General features: G+C 40.4%; 2 protein-coding genes across 3 annotated transcripts in view; one reads left to right on the top strand and one right to left on the bottom strand.

Annotated features, from left to right (window-relative positions):
* The window catches only part of LOC119478316 (astrotactin-2-like), a 624,157-nt gene that overhangs the window by 529,734 nt on the left and 67,676 nt on the right, over nt 1–26,747 (top strand). For both annotated transcript variants that reach the window (XM_037752984.1, XM_037752983.1), the window contains exons 14-17: nt 757–881; nt 7,278–7,382; nt 7,611–7,790; nt 22,979–23,301. In XM_037752984.1, the coding sequence (XP_037608912.1) occupies nt 757–881; nt 7,278–7,382; nt 7,611–7,790; nt 22,979–23,301 (733 nt within the window). The remainder of the gene's footprint in view (nt 1–756; nt 882–7,277; nt 7,383–7,610; nt 7,791–22,978; nt 23,302–26,747) is intronic.
* trim32 (tripartite motif containing 32) lies at nt 10,174–16,868 on the bottom strand. The gene is made up of 2 exons (XM_037752985.1): nt 16,741–16,868; nt 10,174–15,461 (listed from the first exon to the last, which is right to left on the bottom strand). Exon 2 carries the CDS (start codon nt 15,447–15,449, stop codon nt 13,392–13,394), a length of 2,058 nt encoding a protein of 685 aa, XP_037608913.1. The 5' UTR covers nt 15,450–15,461; nt 16,741–16,868; the 3' UTR covers nt 10,174–13,391.

The following is a 26,747-nucleotide window of genomic DNA, read 5'->3' as shown; positions in this document are numbered from 1 at the left end:
GGTCTGTCTTATCTTCGCCTGCAGCTGTCTGTTCTGCCCTCAAACTGGGGGACACAACTGTTTGCTTTATTTGTCCGCCAAGCATCACACACACACATGCTCACATGTTTTTGGCTTTGTACCCCATGTTACTGATGTTTAATTCTGTCACTCGCGGATGGAACAAATCGCAATGACGACAAGAAAAACGGCTACCTGGATGATGTGTTTGAATATTTTCTAGCACGTTCATTCTAACCTCTGTGAAGCAGAGGAGAAATATCAGCACCTTATCATAGAAAAAAATCTTGCAAGACAGAAAAAACAGTGAAATCTCCAAATCCCTGTCTCTGAATGATTCAGGAGGGGCCGGGAGCTGGACGGGGCACTGGAACATGTCAGGATTGTAGATATTTATTGTTGTTGAGTTGTTTTCATGGAGTTCAGAATTTGTAGCTGCACCCCCTGACTGTTAAACACAACCTTTAGATAAAGAAGTAGAGGTGTGATGCTTGGCGGTCACGGCGGGTTGTTACCTTTGTGGTACAAACCGTAGACTGTATGGACGACGTGTCTCTACTTCCTCCCACTGCACAGAGGTGAAGCCAAAATATCCCAGATACGGGATGTTATACTGACATGTACAAAAACTACCACATGATAACCTGTTCAATATTAAATGACTGAATTGTAAAGTAAAAACTTTACCTTGAGTTTGAGGAACTAAATTTTCTTTCTTTCTTTCTTTCTTTCTTTCTTTCTTTCTTTCTTTCTCAGGGACAACAACTTCATCAAGGACTTCCCCCAGCTGGCCGACGGCCTCATGGTCATCCCCTTACCAGTAGAGGAACAATGTCGAGGGGTGTTGTCCGAGCCACTGCCCAACCTGCTGCTCCTCACAGGTGAGGGGGGTGTGAGTTCGGGGATATGACCTTTTTTTTCTCTCCTTTTGAGAATAATAGATAAATAGATTTGATTCATTGCATTTTTTTAGGTGGCAGCTCTATTATCTCCCTATGAACCATTCATGGTCAGTGACTAAATCAGGAGTCTGCAACCTGCGGCTCCGGAGCCACATGCGACTCTTTAGCCCCTCTCCAGTGGCTCCCCTTGGATTTGTAAAAGAAATGAATGGAAATGAATAACGGTTATTTTTTTACATTTTTATTTATCATTCTTGTAGGTCTACGGTGATTCCTACATTCTCCAGTTGCAAAAATCTGTAGCCTATACACCTAATAATAATTAAAAAAATAATTTCAGTCAACCAAAATGTGCCTTATTCTCTAATTTTGCCCAACCTCAGTAGCTCAGTAGGCTAGCTATGGATTCTAAATCCCAAAAAAGAAAAGTCTCTGAGGAAAATAGAGAATTTATTAGTGCGTGGACAGATTCTGACAACAAAAAAAGTAATTGAAATACTTTTCCATAACAAGCATACTGGATTTGCTGAAAAGCCAGCAGCAGCTTACAGCCAAATGTCCTGAGATGTTTCTTCAATGTCCTGCCACTCATTTGCACTTGGGCCCTCATTGCATTGACTTAATAGGCTGTGTTACCTTCATCACAATGCTCAAATGTTTTGCGGATCCAGACAGTTTTTTTTTTCATTTAATTTGGCCTAAAATGGCTCTTTTGATAGTAAAGGTAGCTGACCCCCTAAATAAATTCAGAACTGACTACAGCCAATCTGACTCTCCAAAGAAGAGAAAAACACAGCAGCATATTAAACAAATTATATGTATGTGAAAAAAACAGTAATGTCTCAGTTATGAGATGTTTTAAGGCAAGACGCTACAGGCAAATTAAAGTTTTTTCAGGCTATTTTGCCTCTTTCAGACTAGTGGAAAGAAAGCATCCAAAATACACATTTAGGTGTTTATTTTACTACTTTGTCTATTTACGTCTGTAGATTTCTCCCAAATTCATCAAAAGTTAGCATTAAATAATGATCATTTACATATATTAAACATACAATTTCAGAAAATTTGCAATACAAAAAATACTTGTCTTAACCTAAGTAATCAACTGGGGAATTGTATGGTGATATCTATTAGTTAAAAAGAATTAACCTATTCAAAAATATTCAAAATGTATGAAATTTTACCACCCATGTCTTTTAGGGCGCTTTCTGAAAATGTATTTTTAATAATTAATCTATCATCATTATCATTATCTAATTTAAATAGTATTTTTCTTTCCAGCTTTCGAATGTCATTCCTATTTAAATTATACTCTGAAGGTTTTTACAGAGGGGTTTGTTCATATATCATTCATCGCCTGATTTATAGATCCTTTTATTCCTAAAACATGGCATGTTCACAGTATTTTCTGATTTATGGAGTGATAAAAAGAGATATATCCAAAATTCCTTCTGTAAAACAGAACCAGAATTTTGAACCTGGCTTTATCCAATGTTCAGATTTTTGTTCTGGAAATGCAAATTATTTAAACATATTTAAACATTTTAGAAAACTTGTCATATAAAAACTAATTGGTTATTAGTTAACATTTTTGTAGTGCCTCCCCTTAATGTTTATCCAGGCCTGAGGGAAGTGACAACAAGTGTTATATAATACAATATTTTGTGAAATGCAGAGTGCAAGATCATTTAAGAAGATATGGGCTTATCCTCAGTAGGCCTATTTTTTCGGTGGCATTGTGCCGTTAAACCCCGTCTCAAAATGCTTTCATAAACACAAAGTAGTACACATACACATGCCCAGACACACACAGACATGTTTACTGGACCTGTTTCATCCTTTTATCCTTTCCTCGACTGTTCCACCCCAACTTGTGGGGGGGACAGAGTCACTTAGACACTTCGGCTTGAAACCTGCGCCCCCACCTCTGCTCCCTAATCCCTCCATTAGCTAAATTGGCATTTGATCCACATTGACCCCTGAGATTTTTACTTGGGTTCTGCTTTCACCAGAATTGGACACACACACACAGAGGAAGTAAATTGCTCTTTTTTCACCGTGCATGAATGTCTCAGGTGTAAAACGTTTTCCAGAGGCAACAGGATCAAGGTGCCCGTAAGCAGTTTATTTTTTTTATTTTTTTTCCCCCTCGCTCTTCACTTTTGTGGGTTTAGTTCTAAACTGGTGTGAAAGTTTGATAATTGAATTGCAGAGAGTGGCGAGATTGCTCCCACTTCTAATGCCAGCAATCCAATTGAAGTTCAGGTTGCACTATATATCTGCCATTGATCCGAGAGAGCAGCTGGGATGTGGGCTGTGATAATAAATGATGTTGAGGCAATAACGGATAGACAGAAGAGATCTGCAATAAACGGTTCAAATGAAATGATGGATTTCATTTATGCATTTTGTTTATTTTGAATCTGAGCTGCTCTTTATGAACCTGAGTTTGCTCATTTGTTTTAAATTGTTGTTGTGTATGTTGTCTCTCTCAGGGCTGGCATAAGGCTTCGGCCATATAGGCGGTCGCCTAAAGCACCAACCTTCGGAGGGGGGGCCACTGGTCGCCCTCTAAAAAATAAATAAATAAATAAATGCCGGCCCCTCCTCATTTTATGTATTGAGGTAAAAAATGAACAAATAAAGAAATAAATAAAGAAATATACTTTTCACTCCTGTAACTCTTGTTTTAGTGAAACCGACTGAACACTTTTAAGCCACCAATATCAGGGACCAATAGTTTATTTATATTATAATAAATACAGTTATTTATGAAAATAAAAATCTTGATTTTTGTCCTTAAACCATTGTGATTGTGTTGTGGATTACGGGGCTATGAACCCTAACCATGGCTAGTGTTCTCTCTAAATTGTTGGAAAGAATCCTGCTAGCAAGGTTGGAAATGTTTGTTGTCACCACTGATCATCAGTTTGGCTTTAAAAGGAAACATGGCACTGATATGTGTATCTATGCTCCAAAGGAAATGGTTGCTAAATATGGAAGCCAAAACTCCACTGTATTTATGTGCTTTATTGATGCATCCAAAAGCCTTTGACAGGGTTAATCATGACAAATTATTCCTGGAACTGTTTGCCAGAGTTGTTCCAAAGTATATACTTAGAATACTAGTTTTCTGGTATTCACATCAAACAATGCAGGTTGAATGGAGCAATGCTGTATCTGCCCCATTTCATGTAAATAATGGTGTTCGCCAAGGGGGTATTTTTGTCTCCTATTTTGTTCAATATGTATATGGAAGACGAAACAACTGAATGGGTGTAACACAGGCTGCCTTGTTTGAAACTCTGTTATCAGTCACCTAATGCAGGGGTCAGCAACCCTTACTATCAAAAGAGGCATTTTAGGCAAATAAAAAAAAGAAATCTGTCTGGAGCCGCAAAACATTTGAGTATTGTGATGAAGGTAGCACAGTTTATATAAGTCTAATGCAGTGAGGGCCAAAGTGCAAATGTACTACGTAGTATTAGGGTCACATTGAGGGAAAAATACGGAGATTTCCAGAATAAAGTTGTAACATTACGAGAAAAAAGTCATAACTTTATTGGAAAAAAAGTTGTAATATAACGAGAATAAAGTCATACCTTTTATGAGAAAAAAATTTTAATATTACGAGAATAAAGCCACAACTTTACAAGAAAAAAAGAAAATAACACGTAAAATTTCTACTTTATAATATTATGACTTTATTCTCATAATATTACGACTTTTTCTCGTAAACCTTTTACTTTATTATCATATTACGACTTTTTTTCTCATAGACCTTTGACTTTATTATTATAATATTACTCATTTTTTCTCATAAATCTATGACTTTATTCCCGAAATCTCAGATTTATTTATTTTTCCTCAAAGTGGCCCTAATACTCCGTCGTATCGTCGTACATTAGACCTACAACAATAATAATAAAAATTAAAATGTAAACAAAAAACAGTTATTCATTTCCATTTTTAAAAATCCACAGGAAGCCAGTGGAGAGGGGCTAAAGAGCCGCATGTGGCTCCGGAGACGCAGGTTGCAGACCCCTGACCTAATGTATGCTGATGACCTGGTAATTCTCAGTCCATATAGTGTTGGGCTGCAACAATTAGTCACGGTGTGCTCAAAAATACGGCAAAGACTATGACATTGTATATGACATTAAATTTAATGCCAAAAAGAGTAATGTGATGATAGTCAGAAGTAGAGAAGATAAAAAATGAGTTCTTCCTGTGTTTCACTTGTTCGATATTCCTTCCATTTTCTCACCGATGACTGGACTGATGACAGACACATCTATCGACAGTGCTGTAAACTATATGCTCAGGCAAATATGTTGCTTCGTAAGTTCAGTATGTGTTCTGTAAATGTAAAATGTTCATTATTTAGAGGCTTTAACAGCGTCGGCGTTAGGGGCGGGCCATGGGGGTCCAGGCCCGTCCAAAAAGGTCACTGTGCCCCCTCAGCTGAATTCTCTCCTGATAAAAAACTAAACTAAAATAACAGCTAAGCTATAAGTAAAATTAATTCATTCAGTTTGGTAATGGAAGGACTTAACACTGCAATGCAAAATAAAGCACAAAACTGTGATAGTTTTGCATTTAGGAAACAACTAGGACATGTACTTGGGCTTGATTACATTGTTTTCTATTGGAGTGTCCTAACTGGCTGCGACCAACATGTTTTGTCTGAACTTCTATCGGATACACGGTTCCTATTTTTTCCAGTCACTCATATTGAGAGGAACGGCTGATTAGTTTAGATAAAATGAGCCGAGAAAACCGGGTCAGTTGTCCTGGATGTAAATGAAAATATTAACTTGAGTACTGACACTTTCAGCACAGGCATTGACGCTCGCAGTTATATGTAATAAAGTTCACTAGTGAAACTTTGTTACGAGCTACCTGTCAAAAGATATAACATCCACCTCACTAATGCTTCAAATAAAACACGAACACACAGCACAAAGAGACAACTATGGAAACTGGGGAATATGAACCGTCACTACAATATTTCAGTAAGAAGCCTCGTTTTGATCCGCTCCGTTTGCGTGTTTTTTTTTTTGTTTTTTTGTTGTTTTTTTAATCGAGCTCAATAGAAAAAAATGAGAGAGAGTAGACCTACAAACCTGGTGCATTAAAGCACAATTAGGACCAAGAGAATAAAAAGCATCCTGTGCTCCTCTCACATCTTACTTTTTCTACCTGTTTGGATTATTCTGTTCAGTATTGTGGAATTAAACAATGGACTAATGTTACACTACAGCAGGCTGAGCAGGGACAACAACTGGTAAAAGAAACATCCACATTTAATCTTTATTAACTTAAATTATAATTATGAAGAAATCAGTCAGACTGTTAGATTAATGTGTTGTTTAACTGCCTGTTTATCTCGGCACCCGTCTGTGTGCACATTTTGACCCTGGCACTAGCAAGACGCAGGGCGTGCCTGAGGAGTTATCTGTAACCTACAGTACCTCCTCATTTCAAAACAGAAACCATAATAAGGTGGCAGCTGGCTGGAGAAGATCACTAGATAACAACCTACTTGCTCTTGGCTATATCGTATGTTATTTCCAGTAAATATCACAAATAAAACGTGTGTTTGCTGATAATAAGAAAAAGTACGAACGTAGGAAGATAACAAGTACTAACCCATCTTTGAGGTGGTTACGTCTTCAGCTCCAGTCTGATCTGGAGCTCACAGCTGATATGTTCCTGGTTTACACGATGTAACAGAAGTGCAGATTTAACGTATTCAGTGGACAGAGAGCGTCAGATGCTACGCGATGCAGCGCGATCCAGTTAGGACACGGTGTTAGTTTATAACCTGATTTTGTGGACATAACAGCATGTGTATGCGTGTGTGCGCGCCTGTGCGCATAAGTGGCAGTATGTATACACCTTTCTGTCAGTTTATTTCTTTCATGAAACATGATCATGTTAAAGATACACTTAATAAAGGCTATATGAGGTGAAAAGAAATGCCCCCCCTGTCAAAGCTGATTGCCCGTCCGCCCCTAACACTCTGGCGCCGACCCTGGGCTTTAACCAGCCCGAGCTAGAGCTGCACTCGGTGCTCATTCAGGCTCGGAAAACACTGGCGAGATAGCCTACATATGAATTGAATGGTGAATTGCTGTGGTCTATGTTTTTGTATCTCTTTTCTTGTATTGCTATGGACCCTCTTGTGTGTCTGAAATAAAGTTTGAATAATGATAATAATAACCCTAGAGCGGTGCCTCCAGCGGCGGCCGGGGGTAGGGTGGGCTCCAAATCCAAATTTCGCCTCGGGCACCAAAAGGTGCTAGAGCCAGCCCTGGTCTCTCTCCTATCTTAAAGTGTCTCTTTGTTCCCTTTTTTTCTTGTGTTTCTTAGGGGAGGCCCAGTTCAGTGAGGCAGTGGGCTATCCTATGGTTCAACAGTGGAGAGTGCGCAGCAATCTGTACAAAGTCAAACTCAGCTCCATCACCTTATCGACAGGTCGGTGTCTGAATCATTTGTGATTTCTTAACATCACAAAGCACCGCACAGATAAACATAACTCTTTCGATCTTTCTATTTGTGTATGTCTGCCCTTGATAGGTCTTGTTTTGACATGAATTGCACATTTATAACAACACATTTACACAGTAAGGCTGACCTTAATGTCCAACCCATCCTTCTGGATACTAAAGTCACCATTCTTTCATCTCCTCCTTGACCTGTTAGGCTTCTCTAAGGTGCTGAAGACGCTGTCAGCGGAAAGCACACGCGAGGAGCTGCTGGCTTTCCTCCAGCAGTACGGCAGCCACTACGTGTCCGAGGCCCTGTACGGCTCCGAGCTCAGCTGCAACATCTACTTCCCCAGCAAGAAGGCCCAGCAGCAGCTCTGGCTGCAGTACCAGAAAGGTGAGCATGCTGACAGACAGACAGACAGGAAAAATGCATAAAGACGGGATGAATAGAGATCCTCAGATTCTATATATTGATTTTAAAGGGGGAATCTGTCAAAGGTAAAGATATTCAAAATTTTAACAAGTGTGTATGGAGGCGAGTAGACCGTATTTTTGAGAAAAATATTGGTAACTTCAGGAGTGATGGGGCTATAATCAAATGTAATAACACATCCTTTATTAATTCAAAGCGAGCAACCTAATACAAATAATACTGTAGTTTAACAGGAACGGGGGTTATACTTTGTCTGACTTTGAATTAAACTGGGTTATGTTTAAAGGCTTCACCCTGCCTTAATTCGCCTCCTGGTTAAAAGGCAGCATAAGCTGCGTGAATTGAATTAAACATCAGTGTGACTTAACATCCCCAAAAGCATCTCGGAGCACTGTTCCATTTAAATGGTATTTTTTTAATCCGGTTTATTCGTGATCCAAAAAAAAGTGCTGATTTTCAGTCAAGCCATTCGGTGCAGTTGATTGGCACCTGGGTTGTAAATTAAATGCTGTTACATACCTTAAAAAAAATGATTTGCGGTCGAAGAGGGACCAGCGTTGAACACCCACACCCCCTTAAAACGAGTAAATCTGTTTTAAATGCCATCATGCTTTAAGGCAGGGAGAGGATCCATGTGCCACAGAGGAATGCGATTTAATTTCAACCAAACTCCACACTAGGTGGTTTTAATGATGAGCATTCATCCGGACTGAGACACATCAGTCAACCTGGAAAAAAATTATGTTTTCAGTTATACACTTCAAGCAGTGGTGGGAAGTAATTCATTGAGTTTACAACTTTGAGCTACCTGTGCATTACTTGATTATATCCCAAAAAAAATTATTCCTTTTTACTTATTTTTTTAATTTTTTACATATAAGAAAATAAAACAAGAGATATACAATGCCATAAATAAATGCATAGGTGGGTTGAAAAAAAAACCTGAGGTCTTGTAAAAGGAACCCACCTAACATTGAAATGAAAGGCCGCTGTTTTACAATTTACAGACATAAATATTTTTTAAATATCTTAAAGAAAGAAAAGAATACTATTTCCAAAACAAGAAATGCTGGAGATGAAAAGACAGGAAGGAAAAAAAAGAATGAAAAAAAATATATATATATAATATATATATATATAATATATATATAAAACAGGAGAACAATAACAAATTTGTTGCATTTGTTGCACTTACGGAGGGTATTGTGCTGTCTATATATATTTAGCTGCTAGTTACTTAAATGGGACATGTCATGCTCATTTTCAGGTTCATACCTGTATTTTGGGTTTCTCCCAGAACATGTTTATATGCTTTAATGTTTAAAAAAACCTTTATTTTCCTCGTACTGTCTGCTTGGATATAGCTGTATTTACCCTCTGTCGGAAACGCTCGGTTTTAGTACATTTCAATGGAATTGAATTGCGTTACTAGGCAACAGCTTGGGTCCATGTTTACTTCCTGTCAGCTGATGTCATTCCCATACACTGCAACAGGGAATAAACTGGGACCCATTTAGAATATTTACGTTTAAAACTGTGAAATGGTGTAAATATTGTAGATTTGTGACATCACAAATGGACAGAAATCCTGACGGCTTGTTTCAAAAGCTCAGTTTCTGAATACGGGTTGTGTGTGTTTCTCTGTGGATTAAGCGTTTCGATCCTTTCACCGTATTTATATAGCACTTAAACCTGCTTTATAATATAAAAGACATGAAAATCTCACTTTTTACAATATGGGACCTTTAAGAGATTAAGAATTCACATACAAAACATATGATTCTCTTAAAAAAAAGACACATTGTATTAAACTATCCAACTATAGATAAAGTGGATACAATTGTATCCACTACATTACAATGCTTACATGTTGATTACACAATATTATTCCAATAATATAATCATATATAATATTTGCCAGGGACCATCTTGCTGCGTGAATACTTTTATTTTTGATACGATTAAGTACATATTGCTGGTAATACTTCTGTGCTTTTATTTGTAATGGTCTATATATTGTAGTAAAGGATAATGAATACTTCTTCCACCACTGGCTTCAAGACATGACAAGGCTATAAAGTGAGCTTCCTGCTCCTGAAAATTACACTCATCATTGGATTTCAAAAGCCTACATTATTCTATCATTATTTGTTTTGTCCTTATCGCCCACCGCTACTCACAGCATAAATCAAAATATGTTTAAATGGAACTCGACAGCCAGCCAATTATGGCAACAAAAGAGGTTTGCTTCGACTGCGGTCACACAGAAAATTGGATGAATAAACATATTTGATAAACGAGAACACAGATGTTAGAATGGGTGTGAAGAAAAAGAAAAATTATATTTTAGTTGTTTCATAAATGTTTATTGCACTCAGATAATCAACAATACAAACATGAATTTGACTACACAGAGATGTCCGCACTGTGTTCAACACATTGTAAAATCCACAGCCTCCGAAGGACAGAAACACCTTTAAACACACGGGAGTTTGGTTCATGGACATATTGCGGTATTACCATCTGATGGTATAAATGAATTAACTATGAAGAATTATGCAAGGAAATAACTTCTTTCCAATGACATAGAATAAAACAAATAATGTGAGACGTTCAGCACACTGACACAAGGACACTTGATTTTTCTAGCATTTTATGCATTTTTTTCTGTACTGCTAAAGTTTGAATATTCTCTAGTGATAACTACTTCTAGTGAATAAAGTGAAAGCACTGAGGAAAATGTTTTTTTTTCTTATGGCAAGGTTGACATGCAGCTGAGAATGACAATCTATTAGTTTAGTGGTGAAGTTTAACATGGCCTAAGAATAAAACAAATACAGCATGTAAAATAAAAAAAGCACTCAGGAAATGACTAAATCAACTGATGCTTGAATTCAATTCTATTTTTTTTTTCTACCTTATCGCTTTGCTTAAGTAGAAATATTAAAAACACTTATTGTTTACGATACAGATTGATTCTCAGATATGTATATTTGCATGTTAATAGGGCTCCAGGTGCAGAGTTAAGGTCAGCTTTGTGAAATAATTCATTTGTAAGGCTGAAACTGAGTCAGTGTGTGATATGCTCTTATGAGCACACCTGGACTGGAAGATACATATTGGCGGGAAGGCATATTAACAATTTACTACGACTTTATGAACATAGAATATGTTACGCACATGGACGGGTTTCAATGATTAACTTGATTCCCCACATTTAGGCCACTAAATATTTGAATTAAAAGGTGTCTTTTATTCTTATTTTACCTGAAAGCATCACCTTTCTAATGCTTCACAGGAATTCAGTTAAAGCTACATGATAAAAATAATAAATGAAATGCATGCGGATATAGATGTAATGTTGCTACCGCTAACTTCCAAAAACACTGCATATGGCTGTTGTCTTTACCACGTCTGCCAACACTGGAGAACTTTGCAAGCTGTCTAATGTTGAATAAAAACCTGAGGGGAGACATAGCAACGCAGGAACCAACATCCCAGTGCAACAAAGCCAGGTTTGGTGTGAGTTTTCGCTCGTCATTATCCTAACAGCGCTATTCTGAACACTCCTGCCAGTGATCCCGAAAAAAGATTGTGTATAACCACAGGCCCCAGGCGTGAGGAAACAATTGCATGGAATAAGTTCTCCGGAAGGACTAATCCTCAGGTTTGAACCAAGTTTGTAAACATTAATTTGAGTTGTAAATACCTGCTGCACCTTTGCAATTTACGTGGTCTGGGTGCTGGAGCTATTTAGTGTCGGCTGTACTGGCACTGCAACAGCAAGTAACGTATAGATTGTATGATGTCGCTAAAGGGTAAGCCCATAAGGAATAGAAAGCCTTGAAATTTTAAGAGCCTCCCAGGTTACAAAGGTCATCTAGAAACCTTTGCTACTCTTATCATAATGGACACTCAGAAAAGTAGGACTAAAAGTAGACTAAACTTTAATGGTGCAGGTTAAATAAAAAGGGGGATGTAGAGGCCTGAAGTTGTAGTGAGATGTATGACTGAGCAGAACAGCTACAATAGGATCCAGAGTAGGGCTGCACCAGTTTGAAAAAATATGTAATAATTGCGGTTATTTTGACTGATATTGTGATTTGTGATATTAAAGAGTATTATAATCATTATTCTCATTTTCATTGAGAAACATAATACAAATGATTATGGTGAAATTTTCGCCGGCATCTGTATCAAACAAAGATGTTTTCTTAAGTCTATGATTTGTAAGCCAGGACAACTCTGCGGCATCACAATATTTCATTTAAAATAGTATTTTTTAAAACACATTTTGCCTTTAACAAATATTGCAATTTCTTCCTCATTTTGCGATTTTGAAAATTGCAGTAATTGCGATTTCGATAAATTTAATTGTGCAGACCTAATCCGGAGCAGATGGCAATGATGTTATCTTGCAGATGGTTACCTCAACCTGACTCCTATAGTGAGAAAAGTGAGGCCGTGGCTGAGAAGTCACAAGGAGAGGGCTGAATAAAAGAACATACAAAAGAGAATAGGGCTTGTAGAGCAGACCGTAGATTTTAGTTACTGAAAAAGTCATTTAAGCTGATGTGCTGCTCCAAAATCCACAGCACACAGGCTAGCCAGGCAGTATTAATAACTACCTGGACCAAATGATAATAATAATGTGGTCTACAAGTTAAACATCAGGAACCCTAATTCTGATTGCATTAACTCAGCTACCCTCGGATAAACTTTAACCCACAGAACCCCAGTAAATATTTCCCATCGTGTTGTGATTTTATTGTTCAACCCTCTTCTTAATATCCTACACTTAATGTTCCCTGAATGTTACTGAATGCAATTCAACAAGCGCCAATACTTGTTTACCATTTTACCATTAGCTAACTGCACAGTTAACTTTTTAAAGCTGCGTTCAGCAACATCAATGTCAGTCTGTGCTATTAAAACCCTACCACTAGGAATAGGAAACAGTGTCGTGTCAATAATAAAGTGCTTCACAGGCCAAAAGCCTTTGGTACGATTTATTTCTCACGTAAATACATGTGTTCATTTTCAGCTCGTCTTCCTCCCCGTTTCTCTTTTTGCAAAGTCGAGCCAGATCAGTGAAAGCCATGCATCACACACACACAGTCAGGCTGAATGGTGGATATAGCAGTGTGACAGAAGAAGAGAAATCATCTGCACTTTGTGCCGGCATTAGCTTCGACATCAATGGCTTCTTTCGCTTATTTTTTATGTGACAACTTGTGCCAGTATTATTTGATGTTGAAAAAATGTTGCGTGATCTGTTTTAAATGATCAAATAATGCGGTAAGAGGCAACTTAAGTAGCGGATTTTTAATTTGAGATATTAAATCAAAACTCTGGTGGGTTTTAATCTGAACCAAACTAATTAAAACATTAATTTCATAACCCAATGAAAGCTGGAGTGAGACTTGTTTGGACTGCAGCCAAAGTAAAGTGACAGATAACAGTGTGATTCTACCTTTTTTTCAAACTTCCATACACACCGACCCTCTAAAACATACCTACTAAACCTCTTATGCTCATGTGCCGATAGACTGGATTGTTCCTCTAGGAAGTGGAGGAGTGCCTCCTCTGAATGTATGTGTAGACTTTGACACAGTGGTCCCAACAATCCAGCACAAGCAGCTGTCCTTTCTGGGTGGTGGCCACTCCTACGGGGCACGTCAGCCCCTCCTGGATGAGAACTTTGAATCCACCCTCTTTGGGAAACTGGAGGATTTCTTTCCTGCCGCTGTCCGTTACCAGCAAATCCCCGTTGGCGTCCACGCACATGCCAGTGATACAGCGGAAGTCCTCCGTCTCTGAGAAGAAGTGGCTGAGCTGCTTGCCCAGCTGGCCGTCCGTGTCCACCGAGCCAATGGAGAAGCCGCCTTCCAGGTGGGGCTCATTGTGACGTTTCTCAAAGTTCAGGGCGAGGCCCTGGGTGAAGTAGACCGTTCCAGCTGCATCACATGTCACAAACTTTGGCCGCACGGCAGAGCACAGTCGGTTGTAGCTCACCACGCCTACGTTGCGGTCCACTGCTAGACACCAAAGCTTGCCACCTTCCACATCCGACACCACAAACTGACCCGATGGCATGGCGGTAATGCCCCAGGGTTTAATCAGCTGGTTCTTATGGCAAGCCACGCAGTGTCCGTCCATAGTGTAGACTTTAACCGAGTTATCGTAGTTGTCGGTGACCCCAATCAGGCCTTGAGATGTGACGGCGATGGATAAGGGGATGAGGTTAGGCAGATCGGCCCCAAGGAAGCTCAGGACGAAGTTGTCGATGCTACTGGCGTTGCGGCGGATTTCGCGCTGGAAACCTTTGCGATTGAAGATCTGGATGCGGTAGTTGCCGCGGTCAGCCACCAGGACCTCGCCTTGTGCCGTTACGCAGATGCTGACTGGTAAATTGAACATGCCGGGTAGAGTTCCCTTGCAGCCCATCTTCTTCACAAACTGGCAGACCGGCAGCCCCGCGCTTGCCCCGGCTCCTCCAGGCGATCCCCCACCTGCATCCAGGGACTTTGACTTAAAGCTGCCCGGTGAACTACACACCGCCTCCTCTACAGCCGCAACCATGTCAATGTCTCGGTAAAGATCCGCTGGAGACCCCCTTCCACCACCTGTAGCCCCCATCGCCCCGGTCACACTCGTTACATCACCCTCAAGTGCGATCTCCAACCCACTCTCCTCATCCTCTGTGTTCACGGTGTAAGTATTTGTGGTCACATGGCCCACTTCTACAGGTTTAGTGTGCTCTGTTCTGACCAGCTCTGGCTCTTGCAGCTGAAACATGGCGGGTAAACTGCTCCTCCAATCCAGCTCTTCATCATCATCGCCTTCGCCATCATCCTTTAGCAAAGCGATGTCACTCTGCCTCACCAGCATTGTCAGGTAATCGCAGCGCGACACCACTTTTACCTCTGCAATGCTGAGGAGATACGTCTGCTCCTCCAGGACATGCCCGTTCAGCTTCTCCACTTCTGCCATGGAAGCCGTGAACGTCCTTCGAGACCTGCCGAGTTCCTCTTGAAGACGCAGCTCAGCTGAAGTATAGTCCTGCTGCACCGCCTGATACTTTAATCTCAAGGTCTTGGAAATGTTATCAATAGCTGTCTTTTTCTTCTGAATTTCGCCCATAACATCACGCAGGGAAGTCATCTTGCCGCCCAGTTCTTTACGACGCTGCTCGGCAGCCACCCTGATCGGCTGGACCGAATGGCCTTCATGCAGGTGGCCCTCCCCTTTACAGAGCTCGCAGAGGACCGTGGCACAATCATGGCAGTACTGGCGTGGTAGGCGGTTGCAGCAGGACTTGCACATCAGGGCGGCAGCAGCAGCACTGCAGGATATAGTGCAATCTAAGATCTTTAGCACAGTGAGATTATCGGCCAGCTGAGAGATGCTGCTCATACGGGACACCTTGCTACAGAAGGGGCAGCGCACGCCATTTATAGTATTCGCCAACAGCTTCTCCAGACACTGCCGGCACACCGTGTGGCCACACTGCAGGAGTTTGGGTCTCAACTGATCCTGGCTGTAGGTCTCCAGGCAGATGGGGCATTCAAGAACCTCCCTTATTAGATCTGGATCCAAAGGGGGAGATGCTGCCTCCATTATGGTGCTTTCCTTGAGTGAGAAAAAACAAAAGATTGTAATAGTTAATCATTCTGTGTGACAGTAAAACACAATGCCACTAACTTTTATTGAGGAAATGACTATGTATTATGTTCAATTTCTGATGCCTCACAGTTTGTGTATTATATTGCATGCAGCTGTATTTTGTAGCATAGAGAAATTGATACTCAAATTGCACAATAAGTCTGACGCAGTCACTGCGACAATAAATAACACAGTAAAGCATTGCCACACACCTATTGTTAGTGGGCTAGTTTGCAGGTTATTTGCTAGCAAATGAATAAGTATGTGGCTAGCAGCTTTACATAACTAGCACAGCAAGCTAGCTCTCCACTGCTTTAAAGTAGCTAGTTGTCGCAGTGTAACGTTATAACCTTAAATATTATGGTAAAATGACTTATTGTGTGAGCACCAGTTAAACAGAGCACCAGTTTACAATGTTGTTTGAAGAACTCTATATAGATATTTAAATCAATATCCTCCTCACAAACACTAACCATACACACACACACTTGTCTTTCTTTATATATTTACTGTATTGTTATTGTTGTTATTATATATAGATAGATAGATAGATAGATAGATAGATAGATAGATAGATAGATAGATCTTGTCCTAATTGTTTTGTTATCACTATTATGTAGTCATGTTATTTCTAGTCTCTAGGTGGAGGCTTCAGATAAGCCCAGTGGTTTTTTTTGCCTCTTCCTGCACTTTATATTATTCATTTATTTATTTTGTTATGTTGTATAGTCTTAAATTGTGCAAAACAAATAAACAATAAACAGGAAAACATTCACTTATCTATTGTTAGTCAACAGGATGTGGAGCTAACATTACTTACAACTGACTACTTTTGCTGCTAAAGTGTATAATGTATAATGTATTGTCTGCAGTGGTTATAACAGCAGGGGAGCTAATTGTTTGACACATGATCGTTCCTCGCCATAATTACTGTAGAAGCAATGTAATAATCCAGCTAACTACCAGGTTATAGCCTCTCTAAGGCCACGATCGTGCTCTCTTGATGCTTATAAATAACTTGACCTTGCAGTCCAGGATTTACAAAACGAGTTGCATTGATACTTCTCTCAATTTAGACCAGTAAATGTGAGGCCTCTCCACAAAACAACAAACGCTGTCCCTTGAACACACCGCGACAATGTTATTCAACGTTATCACGGGGCTGCTTGTGATGAACGTGCATCCGGAAATCAGATATCATCCTCGTAATGTGTCTCTTTTGACATTTCCTGTCTAAAAACGTTACCTTTTCTTCGGTGCTAGCTGGTGTGAAGTTGAGAGGTGTGGATGGGTGTGCTGTGGTTCTCCTGCTGCTGCAGCTGCTAGTGAGAGAGACTGCAGTGTTGACGTGACGACGTCACACGTACGCAGTGAAACGTCATACGCACAGCGCTCTGAGCCTGACGTGTGTTTTGATTGGCTGCTGTGTGTGGGCTTGCTCACAGGCTACATTCACTGTACTGGTGCTGATGCAGTTCATGGGAAATTTCTCATATTTGACTTCCAGCATTCCCAACAGTCTCATATTCACGCAGAACAGGGGGCAAAAGAGTTTGTCAATCAAAGTCTGTTTTTTTTTGTTTATTATGTATTTATTTAGTATTGATTCTTGCTGACTCTTCCTACACATCACTCTTTTAATTACTTAGCTATAGTTTCTCCTCTGTGTTATTTATTAGTATGATTTTGTGTGCCCACTTTGTAAAGCGTCCTTGGGTTTCTGAAAGGCGCTATATAAATCCAATTTATTATTATTATTATTGATTCATTCATACACAATATCTACTTTAAATAATTATCCCAGCAAAACAGTTAAATTAAATTAAATATACTATAACTTCTGACTTATAATGTAACTTGAACTTTAAAATCCTGAAATGACAGTGGTCTTTTTAGTTTTTCAGCAGGAAAATTGTACCAGTTCATCCTTAAAAGTAGTAGTTAGTTTTCAAAGTAGAGTCCAGGGACCCCCCCAGGGGTCCTTGAAGGGGTTCCAGGGGGTCCCCATCAAAAAGGGATTTTTTTTTTTGTTCACTATAATGCCATCCATAAGTAACACAAAGACAAAATATATGACTATTTTGGTCATGGGTTCCATACACTTTCTGTAATAAAACATCAAAAAACAAAAAATCCTAACAGATGGGGGACCCTGGGACAAATCAAATGGGGGTCTGTGGTCATATTTGTGTCAGTTTAGGGGTCCTTGATGTGAAGGAGGTTTGGGAACCACTGCTTTAAAGAACAAACATATAAAATTGGCGAACTTTTAGTGAACAAGTAAACAGACCTGTAACTGAGAAATTAAGTCTTACAGAGAGAACCTGAAGTAGCTACTGCCCACAGGCTACAACTGCATCTGAAAACGTCCAGATGTGGTGACATTTTTTAAATTTTTAGACACGAGCCAGTAATTCTAAAAAGAGACCACTAGATGTCAGAATAGGTCTTCGAGAAGATGCACATGCAACACCTCTGCACACAAAGTGAGGAAGAGTGAATGTGGGAATTAGGACCATCTAAGAAAGCACAACAAATAGGTTCTAAAAAAATGTGGAATATATATTTTGATTGTCATTTAACATATTTAATCAATGTTATTGTATTTTGGCCTGCAATGAACAGATCATTGTAGAGTAACTGCTGTTCAAATAGTTGACATATCAAGATATAACAATTGGAATGGTGACACGTGCACATTTTATTAGCATGTGTCACTTGCTATCGAATATTGTGTAAGACTGTAAAATTAATAGGGAATATGAGCTACTGTAGATAACAAGGGTGTGTTAAAATCAGAGGACTGTGGTACATGTAGCACTAGCAGCTGTTTTAATAAAGCAAACACGACAGTGCCAACAGTAACCACTTCTAACAACATCTGTATTAAATCGCTACGGAAGATATGACACCTTTGCTGTTGTTGCCCGGGCAACATAACCCTGGCCAGAGGGGATGTGTCCCTCATGAGTAATTATACCGCAACCAGTCTACAAAGACATTTTAATTAACAAAGGCAGTGCAAGATCAATGGCGAGGAAATTCACTCCATTTATCTCCTCGCTATGTTTGATGACAGGCAAGTGTTGCATAAGCATCACATTCATTCCACACAGCAAAGAGATGTCAACGAAGGGCCACTCCTTTTAAACTGCACAAAAAAATACATGTGGTCCTATTTAATTCATCCTCATGAAGGGTGAAGATCATTGGTCAGATGACAGTAAAACTACACATTGCACAAACACAAACAAACAGACAGTATTTTAGTGATCCCAGATGGGAATTGTTAGCTACTAGTCTCAAAACAAGACACTTAAGAGTCTCAAAGAAAACAAGAAGAAGTTGTAAAAGTAATTATAAAAGCTAAAGGAGAAACAAGATTGCGCAGGTAGAAATCCACTGTGCACTATTAATGTCAGCTAACTCTGACAATCACATTACCTCGGCTATGTTTTCTCCTGGCTGTGTTCTCCGCCAATACGTAACAGTGCCAAACCTGTCATCAGATGCATATGTTTCCATAGATGTAAACAGTTGTATTGAGTTAAAGGAGTGGGGGGGGGGGGAGTGAATTAGCCTGGCTAGCCACAGCCAACCTGAGTCACAGGGCTTTATTGTGAGAGCTGGCGTGGTGACGACAGCTCTTTTCTGTGTCTGTGTTGCCTCAAGAAATGCATGTAATTGGGCTCTTGGGCCACCCCTTGAGCCTGTTTACATACTGTTGCACATGAAGTTACCACCCACCCTTTCAACTGCTTGCCAGTGTCTCGCAGACGCACACAGGGAGTAAGCTGCAGAGACATACATAAATAAGTAAATGTATGTACAGACTCAGCTCTCTCACACACACACACACACACCTGGGTCATAGCTACAATTGAGGACATAAGGGTCATGTCCTTCTGGAGGGATTTCGAAGATTCAGTGACCTGACGTGCAGTTTGCATTTAAAAATATAATATTATAATAATCTAGCCTATTAGCCTATTATTATTTGCTTCTGGTTCTTCTCATAATGTTGCATTTCTAGCCAGTATTATGCACTTGTTATAGTAAGTTACAAGTTGCTCTGCCAAAAAAAAGTCAGTTATGCTAAAGCAACTTTAATTTCCTCTTTATTTTCACCCATTACAATGGACAAAACTTTACATTTGCTAAAGCATGGAAATGCTTTGGCGACATTCAATGCACATGTTGATTATTAAAGTCAATTCATTATTTTATTAGGCTTTTATGAAAAATGTAAAAGAAGTTCAACACACTGTCACTCCCTTTAAGTGCAATTTATTGGCACATCTTAGTTAGCGACGTTTCGAGCAGATGCTCTTCTTCAGAATGAAATGAAAAGATACATGTGCCAATGGAAGCTGATGATTGTGCTGTTTTAAAGGCGTAATGTTTGACCCTGAAGTTTGACCCTGAAGTGACCATGGTCCTTTTATTTGATTTTCAAGTTTTTCTCAGGTTAAAAGCTTTTAAAAAGTACCCTTAAAAAATAAAGAGGGGAACAAAAAACATGTCTGTGTTCTTCTGACATCTGATCTGATCAGCTTGAACACAACTTGGAAATCAGCAAGAGTCATAAAATCATTTTTCTGCAACACTTTGGAATATAGAGCGCCTGTTCGGTGGCCATTTTGAAAAATGTCCGCCACGGCCCTCAGGCCCCAAATTAGTAGCGCCCCGATATCTAAATCTTTTCATAACATGTAAACCTACATCTGTGCCAAATATGTTGCTTTTATGCAGAATGCACAGTTGTTTTGCTTAACTAACCCGCGATTTTTGTCCTGCAAATATTGGCTGGAAAGTAAGTCTTTTTGAAAACGTCCCCACCCGTGTTCTGTTTTTCTCGGAGCTGTTACATGCCGGCTGGTGAAGCACATGTGTCGGCATGTGTTTGTGTTTGACAAATGAAGGGCTGGAAGTTTACACGCCCTTTTCATGTCTCGGGGTTAACTTATTTAACACTGTTGATGTTACAGGAGTCCAAGTGAAATTATACATGCAGACACAATTTAGACGTGTCTCGCTCCATCTCTCACACACAAACACATTCGGGTTCATGCACTGTATGTTGTCTTTTTGCCACTGGTAATAGTTTGAAGGATTTCACTGTCATTAAAAGGGGAAAACAGGAAATAAGTCATTTAAAATATTAACCCTAATTGGTCCCAATTACCCCACCTTGAATAATGGCAGGGCTTTTCCTTCTGGTTTGGGGTTTCCCTTCTTGTTTTTTTCTCGGTCTGTTTTGCGTGCGTGCATATGTGCGCTTATGTAATACTGTATGCATTAGTAATCTCCTCCATCCGTCGATGTCCCTCTGTATGTACGTAAATGGGGTTGTGTGATTGTAACTTAAACATTTGCACATTTGTGTGTTTATAGTCTCGTGTCAGGGTCCGATGCTCTTTTTTTCATCAGGACAAAACAGCCTCATTAATCTGCATTGGGTGTAGGTTACTCAATACTCTGACAACCTACGCCTATAAGTATTATACATATTCAGTGTTTTTATGCCCAATATCAAGGGGTTGATGAGTGACATTATACATTTGCAGATATACATTTCTCATGCATTGTGGTTTGCAGTGACTGATGATGAATCATGTCTCATAAGCTGCATCATAAGCCAGTAATTCCAACTTTAACCCTCCGAGACCCGCGATCCTGACCAACTTTACTGTCTTTCAGAGGCTGTAGCATGTTCAGTTTTAGAGCTAGAGTGAAGGTACAGATATCATATGAAACTATAAAACATAAGCTAACAACCATGTCATGTTCCTTGACCTCTGACCTCAAAATATGTGATAAAAAAAATGGGTTCTATGGATATCCACGACCTCCCCTTTACAGACATGCCCACTTTATGATAATCACATGCAGTTTTTTCATGCCTTATAAATGTGTTACTTTCACCTATTCTAAAATGGTGTATTTGAATATTTCTGCATACTGGGGTCCCTAAACAGTGTTGGAATTGAATACTTTGGATGTGACTGTAAAGCTGAGTCTCTTGTGGATGCAATGAACCCGACTGTATTCATGTGTGATGATGTTAGTCCCCATAGTAGCCATATCATTGTAGGGAGGCCATTTTTTTAAACGTGACCTCACTGTATAAAATGACCTGTGGTGACCTCTAAGATAATCACAGCCTCATGAAACTTTACAGCCACAAACTAAAGACCTAGAGCATTCAGAGGATGGATAGCTTTCCTAGCTTGATTGACCAAAAAATGCAAGTTTTGCAGAAATCTACAAATGTCAAAAGCTTTTGATACCAAATCACAGCATGGCTTTTTCTGTGGTGTTCCTCAAGGTCTTGGTGTCTTAATGTGGTATTTTTGAGGGGATTATTGATCATTTTTATCAATTCTCGAGTAGTAAAAAATGGTTAAATGTTGCACCAAATCTGTGTAACAAATGGTATCAACCCCAAAAATTGCTGCAACAGCTTATGAGACATAGTAGAGCATGGGGATGACCATCACAAACTTCTATCATCATGTTCTACGCTCTTATACACTTTCACAATTTATTTGAATTAATTTATTAATTCATGTTTATTTCTGATTTATGACTAGAACAATTTGACACACAGTGCTGAGCTGCATCTCAAATTCATCTTCAGGTTCCCAGCTAACAGATGATGTACACCACTTCTATGTGGCATCTACTGTTGACCTGATATCTCTCCCTAAACAAAAAACCCTTTACCCCACTAAAAAATGGGTCTGTTGTGGGTCTCAGAGGGTTAATACACTTTTTTGTCACTAGAAAGAACACCTTATCACTCACACATGTGCCTGTCCTTGTAAAGCAAATAGACACTGAAGCACATCTGCCACATCAGCACAGATGGCAAATCTGCTCCACTGTAACATGTGGCCTGATGATGTATCCTCCAAATGAAACACTCAACACCCAAGTAGCATTCTCTCCTCGTCTCCGCTCCTCCCCTGCTTATGTCGCTGCCTCTTCTTTCCGCATGGTGTGTGTTGCTGTCACTAAAAAGAGGAAATGATGAGAAAGAACTCCCCCCTCCCAACTCCAGTGAGAACATCAAATAGTGGTAATTGACACTCAGGAGAAGAAGCCAGTGACACCCCTCCTCCTCCTCCACTCCCATTCATCCTTTGTCTATGAAAGCTGATGACAGTAAGGGATTAGTTGTTGTTTTTTTCTTCTTTTCCTTGGCAGCAAGTAAAAGTAAATCCAGATGTGGACACTTTGTGTAACTGAGGGACTGTGAATATTCTTTGCTACTCCAAGTCGGGATTCTTAAATTGTTTTATGGAAATAGAGATGAGAGAGAGTTAGGGAAGAGGGGATTTATTTTACAATTTGGAAAAGAGTTTTCCTCCCTTTTCCTAAAAGGAATGTGAATAATAATTGTTGTTAACTTTGTCTATCTTTATCTGCCCCCCTTCCTACCCTTACCCTCCCTCACTCCCTCTCCCGACTACCCCCTACAGAGGCAACAGACCAGGGGGTCGGCGGAGGCGGGCGGCGTGAGCTGAAGTCGGTTCCCTTCATCAGCTACCTGTCGGCGCTGCAGAAGAGCCAGCTGCTGTCTGACGACATGGTGAACGGCGTGGAGATCCGCTGCGAGGAGAAGGGCAGCTGTCCAGCTGGCTGCCACCTGTGCCACCACCAGGCCACGATGGGGGGAGTGTCGGCAAGAGGCCGCGCTGGTAACAGCAGGAGTGGAGAGCAGCCTTCCCCCATCCCTGTGCTGCTGGAAGTCAGCCGCGTGGTGCCCCTCTACAACCTGGTCCAAGACAACGTCACCAAAGAGGTGAGAAAGCAGTATGGGGGGGTAGGAAGTCTGTGTGTGTGTGTGTGTGTGTGAGTGTGTGGATGTGTTTGTAGAAGGAGAGGCTGGGAAAGTGGCTTTAAAACAAGAAAAAGAATCAAGTCAAGAGAGGTGATGCATCAACATACCCACTGGATATGGAAGAAATAATAAAAAAAATCCAGGAATGAAGTTCATTATAACATCAATCTACATAATGTCATTGAAGCCTGGATCTCTTTTAATTTCTGAATTATTAATTTACATGGATTAGGGCTGTCAAAGTTAACAGGGGCTGCCACTAATTTCTTTAACATATTAATGCAACTTGCAATTTTTAGGTTGTAGCGGGCTCAGTTTTAAAGCGAAAGTGAAGATACTGGCATCATATGAGACTAGATAACCTAAGGAATCCACTTGTCGCAAAGGAGCTAAATAACGCTCCGGACTTTCGCTAAATTTTGGCGAGGAAAAACTGGCATAGCCATGACCTCAAGATATGTGAATGAAAATGGGTTCTATGGGTACCCACGAGTCTCCCCTTTACAGACATGCCCACTTTATGATCATCACATGCAGTTTGGGGCGAGTCATAGTCAAGTCAGCACACTGACACACTGACAGCTGTTGTGACATGTTATGATTTGAGCATATTTTTTATGCTAAATGCAGTACCTGTGAGGGTTTCTGGTAATATTTGTCATTGTTTTGTGTTGTTAATAGATTTCCAATAATAAATATATACATACATTTGCATAAAGCAAGCATATTTACCCACTCATGTTGATAAGAGTATTAAATACTTGACAAATCTCCCTTTAAGGTACATTTTGAACAGATAAAAAATGTGCAATAAATTAACAATTAATTGCGATTAACTATGGACAATCTTGCAATTAATGTGGCAGTAGGCAGTATATTTTTGGCATCATTGGGCAAAAAATCCATAGTAACCTTTCAGCATAGTGTAATTCAAGTGTTCTGAGAGATAACTAGACTTCTGCACCTCCTCATGGCTCTGTTTTCAGGCTTTAAAAAATCTAACCTGTGACGGGAGACTTTGACCAATCACAGGTCATTTCATTGAGAGAGTGTTCCTATTGGCTGTGCTCTGCTCATGTTACCGGAACTTGGCATTCCTTCACCAGATTTCACAATGGCGACGGCGTCACAACCTTTCTCATTTTACAGCTAAACCGTGCACTACAAGATGATTCTGAAAACATTTGAGACGAGAAACCGTTTGGTCGGAGTTCGCGAGTGATTGACAGCCGGCTCTCATAGACAGCAGATGGATAGCAGACTCCAGATCAGCTCTTACTGCTTGTTTTCCTCCGGTCTGTGAAATCCTGCAGATGTCGTTAGGAGCACCGGAGGACACAGAGGCACATGATTTTTTTCAGGTTACCTGTCTCATGTACTACTGTCACAATAGAGCGACCGTTTTATAAGAATAACTTTTTTTAATCATATTTCCTCCAATCTCGCCTACTGATGCTTTAATCACACTTAAATATTTGAATCGATTGACAGCCCCAATATGGATATAAACTGTCAACTTATCATTAGACTAATTACATTCGGTTGGCATCATATTACCACTTCTGCAGACATAAGTTCACTGTAAATGTTGTGCTGCCTTGTGTACTAAAGGAGCAATCTGTTCTGCAAGTGTAGGAGGCTCGAATGCTAATTGCTCAGTATGTTTCACACATATACAATCTCATGCCATGCGGCGGTGGCGTAATCCTTTCATACTGTACATACACCCATTGTCCTCCTGAAGCCTTTTTAACTGAGGCAGTTGTAGCAAATCGCCTCTAGGTGGCATTAGTTGGTTAACTTTGACCACTGGAAATGAGCACTGTAATACAGAGGGCATAAAAAGATGACATCATGGTTTTTCTCCTCTTGTGGGGAAGTCGATGTGTGAGATATACGCGTGTGTGTGTGCATCTAAAGAAAGTTGCAGGATATCAGCCTAATGGCCACATGTTGTGTTTATGATTCATCCTGCATGAAAAGTGGTTCGTGCAGTGAAAGTGAATCATATCAGATTTATTTTCCCCGTAAGGTAATTTAGGAGACATTTAGTTTTGCTCTGTTTGGGCTCCATCTTGACATCTTGCTACCTGACATCCGGTGCATGTCTTCTCTGTGCGCAGTTCGCAGGTGACTCACACGCCATAGGGAGCAGACCGGTTCACCCCCCCCTCCCCCCGCCCCACAATCGAGCATCTAATTACCTTATACCTTCAGACACAATACCAGAGGCAAATAAAGACACACATATATATTTCCACTCGCAAACACACACAACAAAGCCCCCATGTACGTGCCGCCCATAACAAGCGCCACAGCCCCAAAGAAAAGAAGGCACAATCGATATCAGACGATCCCTAGTGGGCCTCATCGATAGCTAAACGTGAGGAAGAGCAAAAAATGTCTCTTTTCCCCTCTCTCCTCCAAACACCTCGCTATATGCATCCTTCTCTCACTCTCCCCCTGCCCTACCCAACCCGTGGTCTTCTGGGGGGGATGTAGAGAGTGAGATGTATGAGGAGGAGGAGAAGGGGTAGACTGCAGTGGATCGCTCTGGCAAGCCCTTCTGAGGTAGCTTGAGGCAGGATTATTAGCTTCTTATTGATGTCATCGACCTCTTGGGAGGGAGGGGAGTCCATCACTCCGCTCCTCTTTTCCTCCTCTCCTCTTGGCCACAACTGCTGCTGCTGCTAGTCTGAAAGGCACATATTGCATTAGAGACGAGCGACACAACAACCTGCCCCTCCACACACACACACACACAACTGCTCATTCTCTCTCTCGCTCTGTCTTTGTGTGTGACTTTCTCACACACACTTTTGCTTTCTACTTGGCTGGGTCTATCTGGGAAGACAGCTGCCATGTTGCAAAAGCTTTCTCAGAGATGAAGTTTTTTTTTTTTTAACCTAAACCCCCTTAAGCCATCAAAATCGAGGCTTAGTTGTCCAGCTTATGATTAGATATACTGAGGTCATACCTGTATACCTATTTGTATGCATGTGTCTGCATGTGACCAATACCGGGTTTTACATGGACCTGTCACTCTTCTTCTTCTTTGGCCCCCTTTCCTCCCTCCTTTCTCGGCTATACCTGGGTCTCTCAGTGGCCTCTCCCCTGGCTGCCTGACTGTTTGACAGGACATGTCACGTCCCTTTCACATCAGTCTCCTCATTATTAAGCCAGAGGGGGATTTTGTTACAATGTGAAATTACCCCCCATTCATGGGAAAAGGCCACGACCGGGACTGAGAAAGAAGCAGAATTAAACAGTAGAAATAGCTCGCTCTGTGTGGCTTTGCCAAAGAGGAGGATGAGGAATAGAGTATTTTTTTGTACATATGCCCAGTACTAATGTTACTAATGACTAGTTAAGGATGTGGGGAAAGTAATACCTGTAACTAACTATCC

This window comes from Sebastes umbrosus, chromosome 19 (genome assembly GCF_015220745.1).
Source record: "Sebastes umbrosus isolate fSebUmb1 chromosome 19, fSebUmb1.pri, whole genome shotgun sequence".
Taxonomy (NCBI): domain Eukaryota; kingdom Metazoa; phylum Chordata; class Actinopteri; order Perciformes; family Sebastidae; genus Sebastes; species Sebastes umbrosus.
This window is presented reverse-complemented; position numbering and strand designations above follow the sequence as displayed.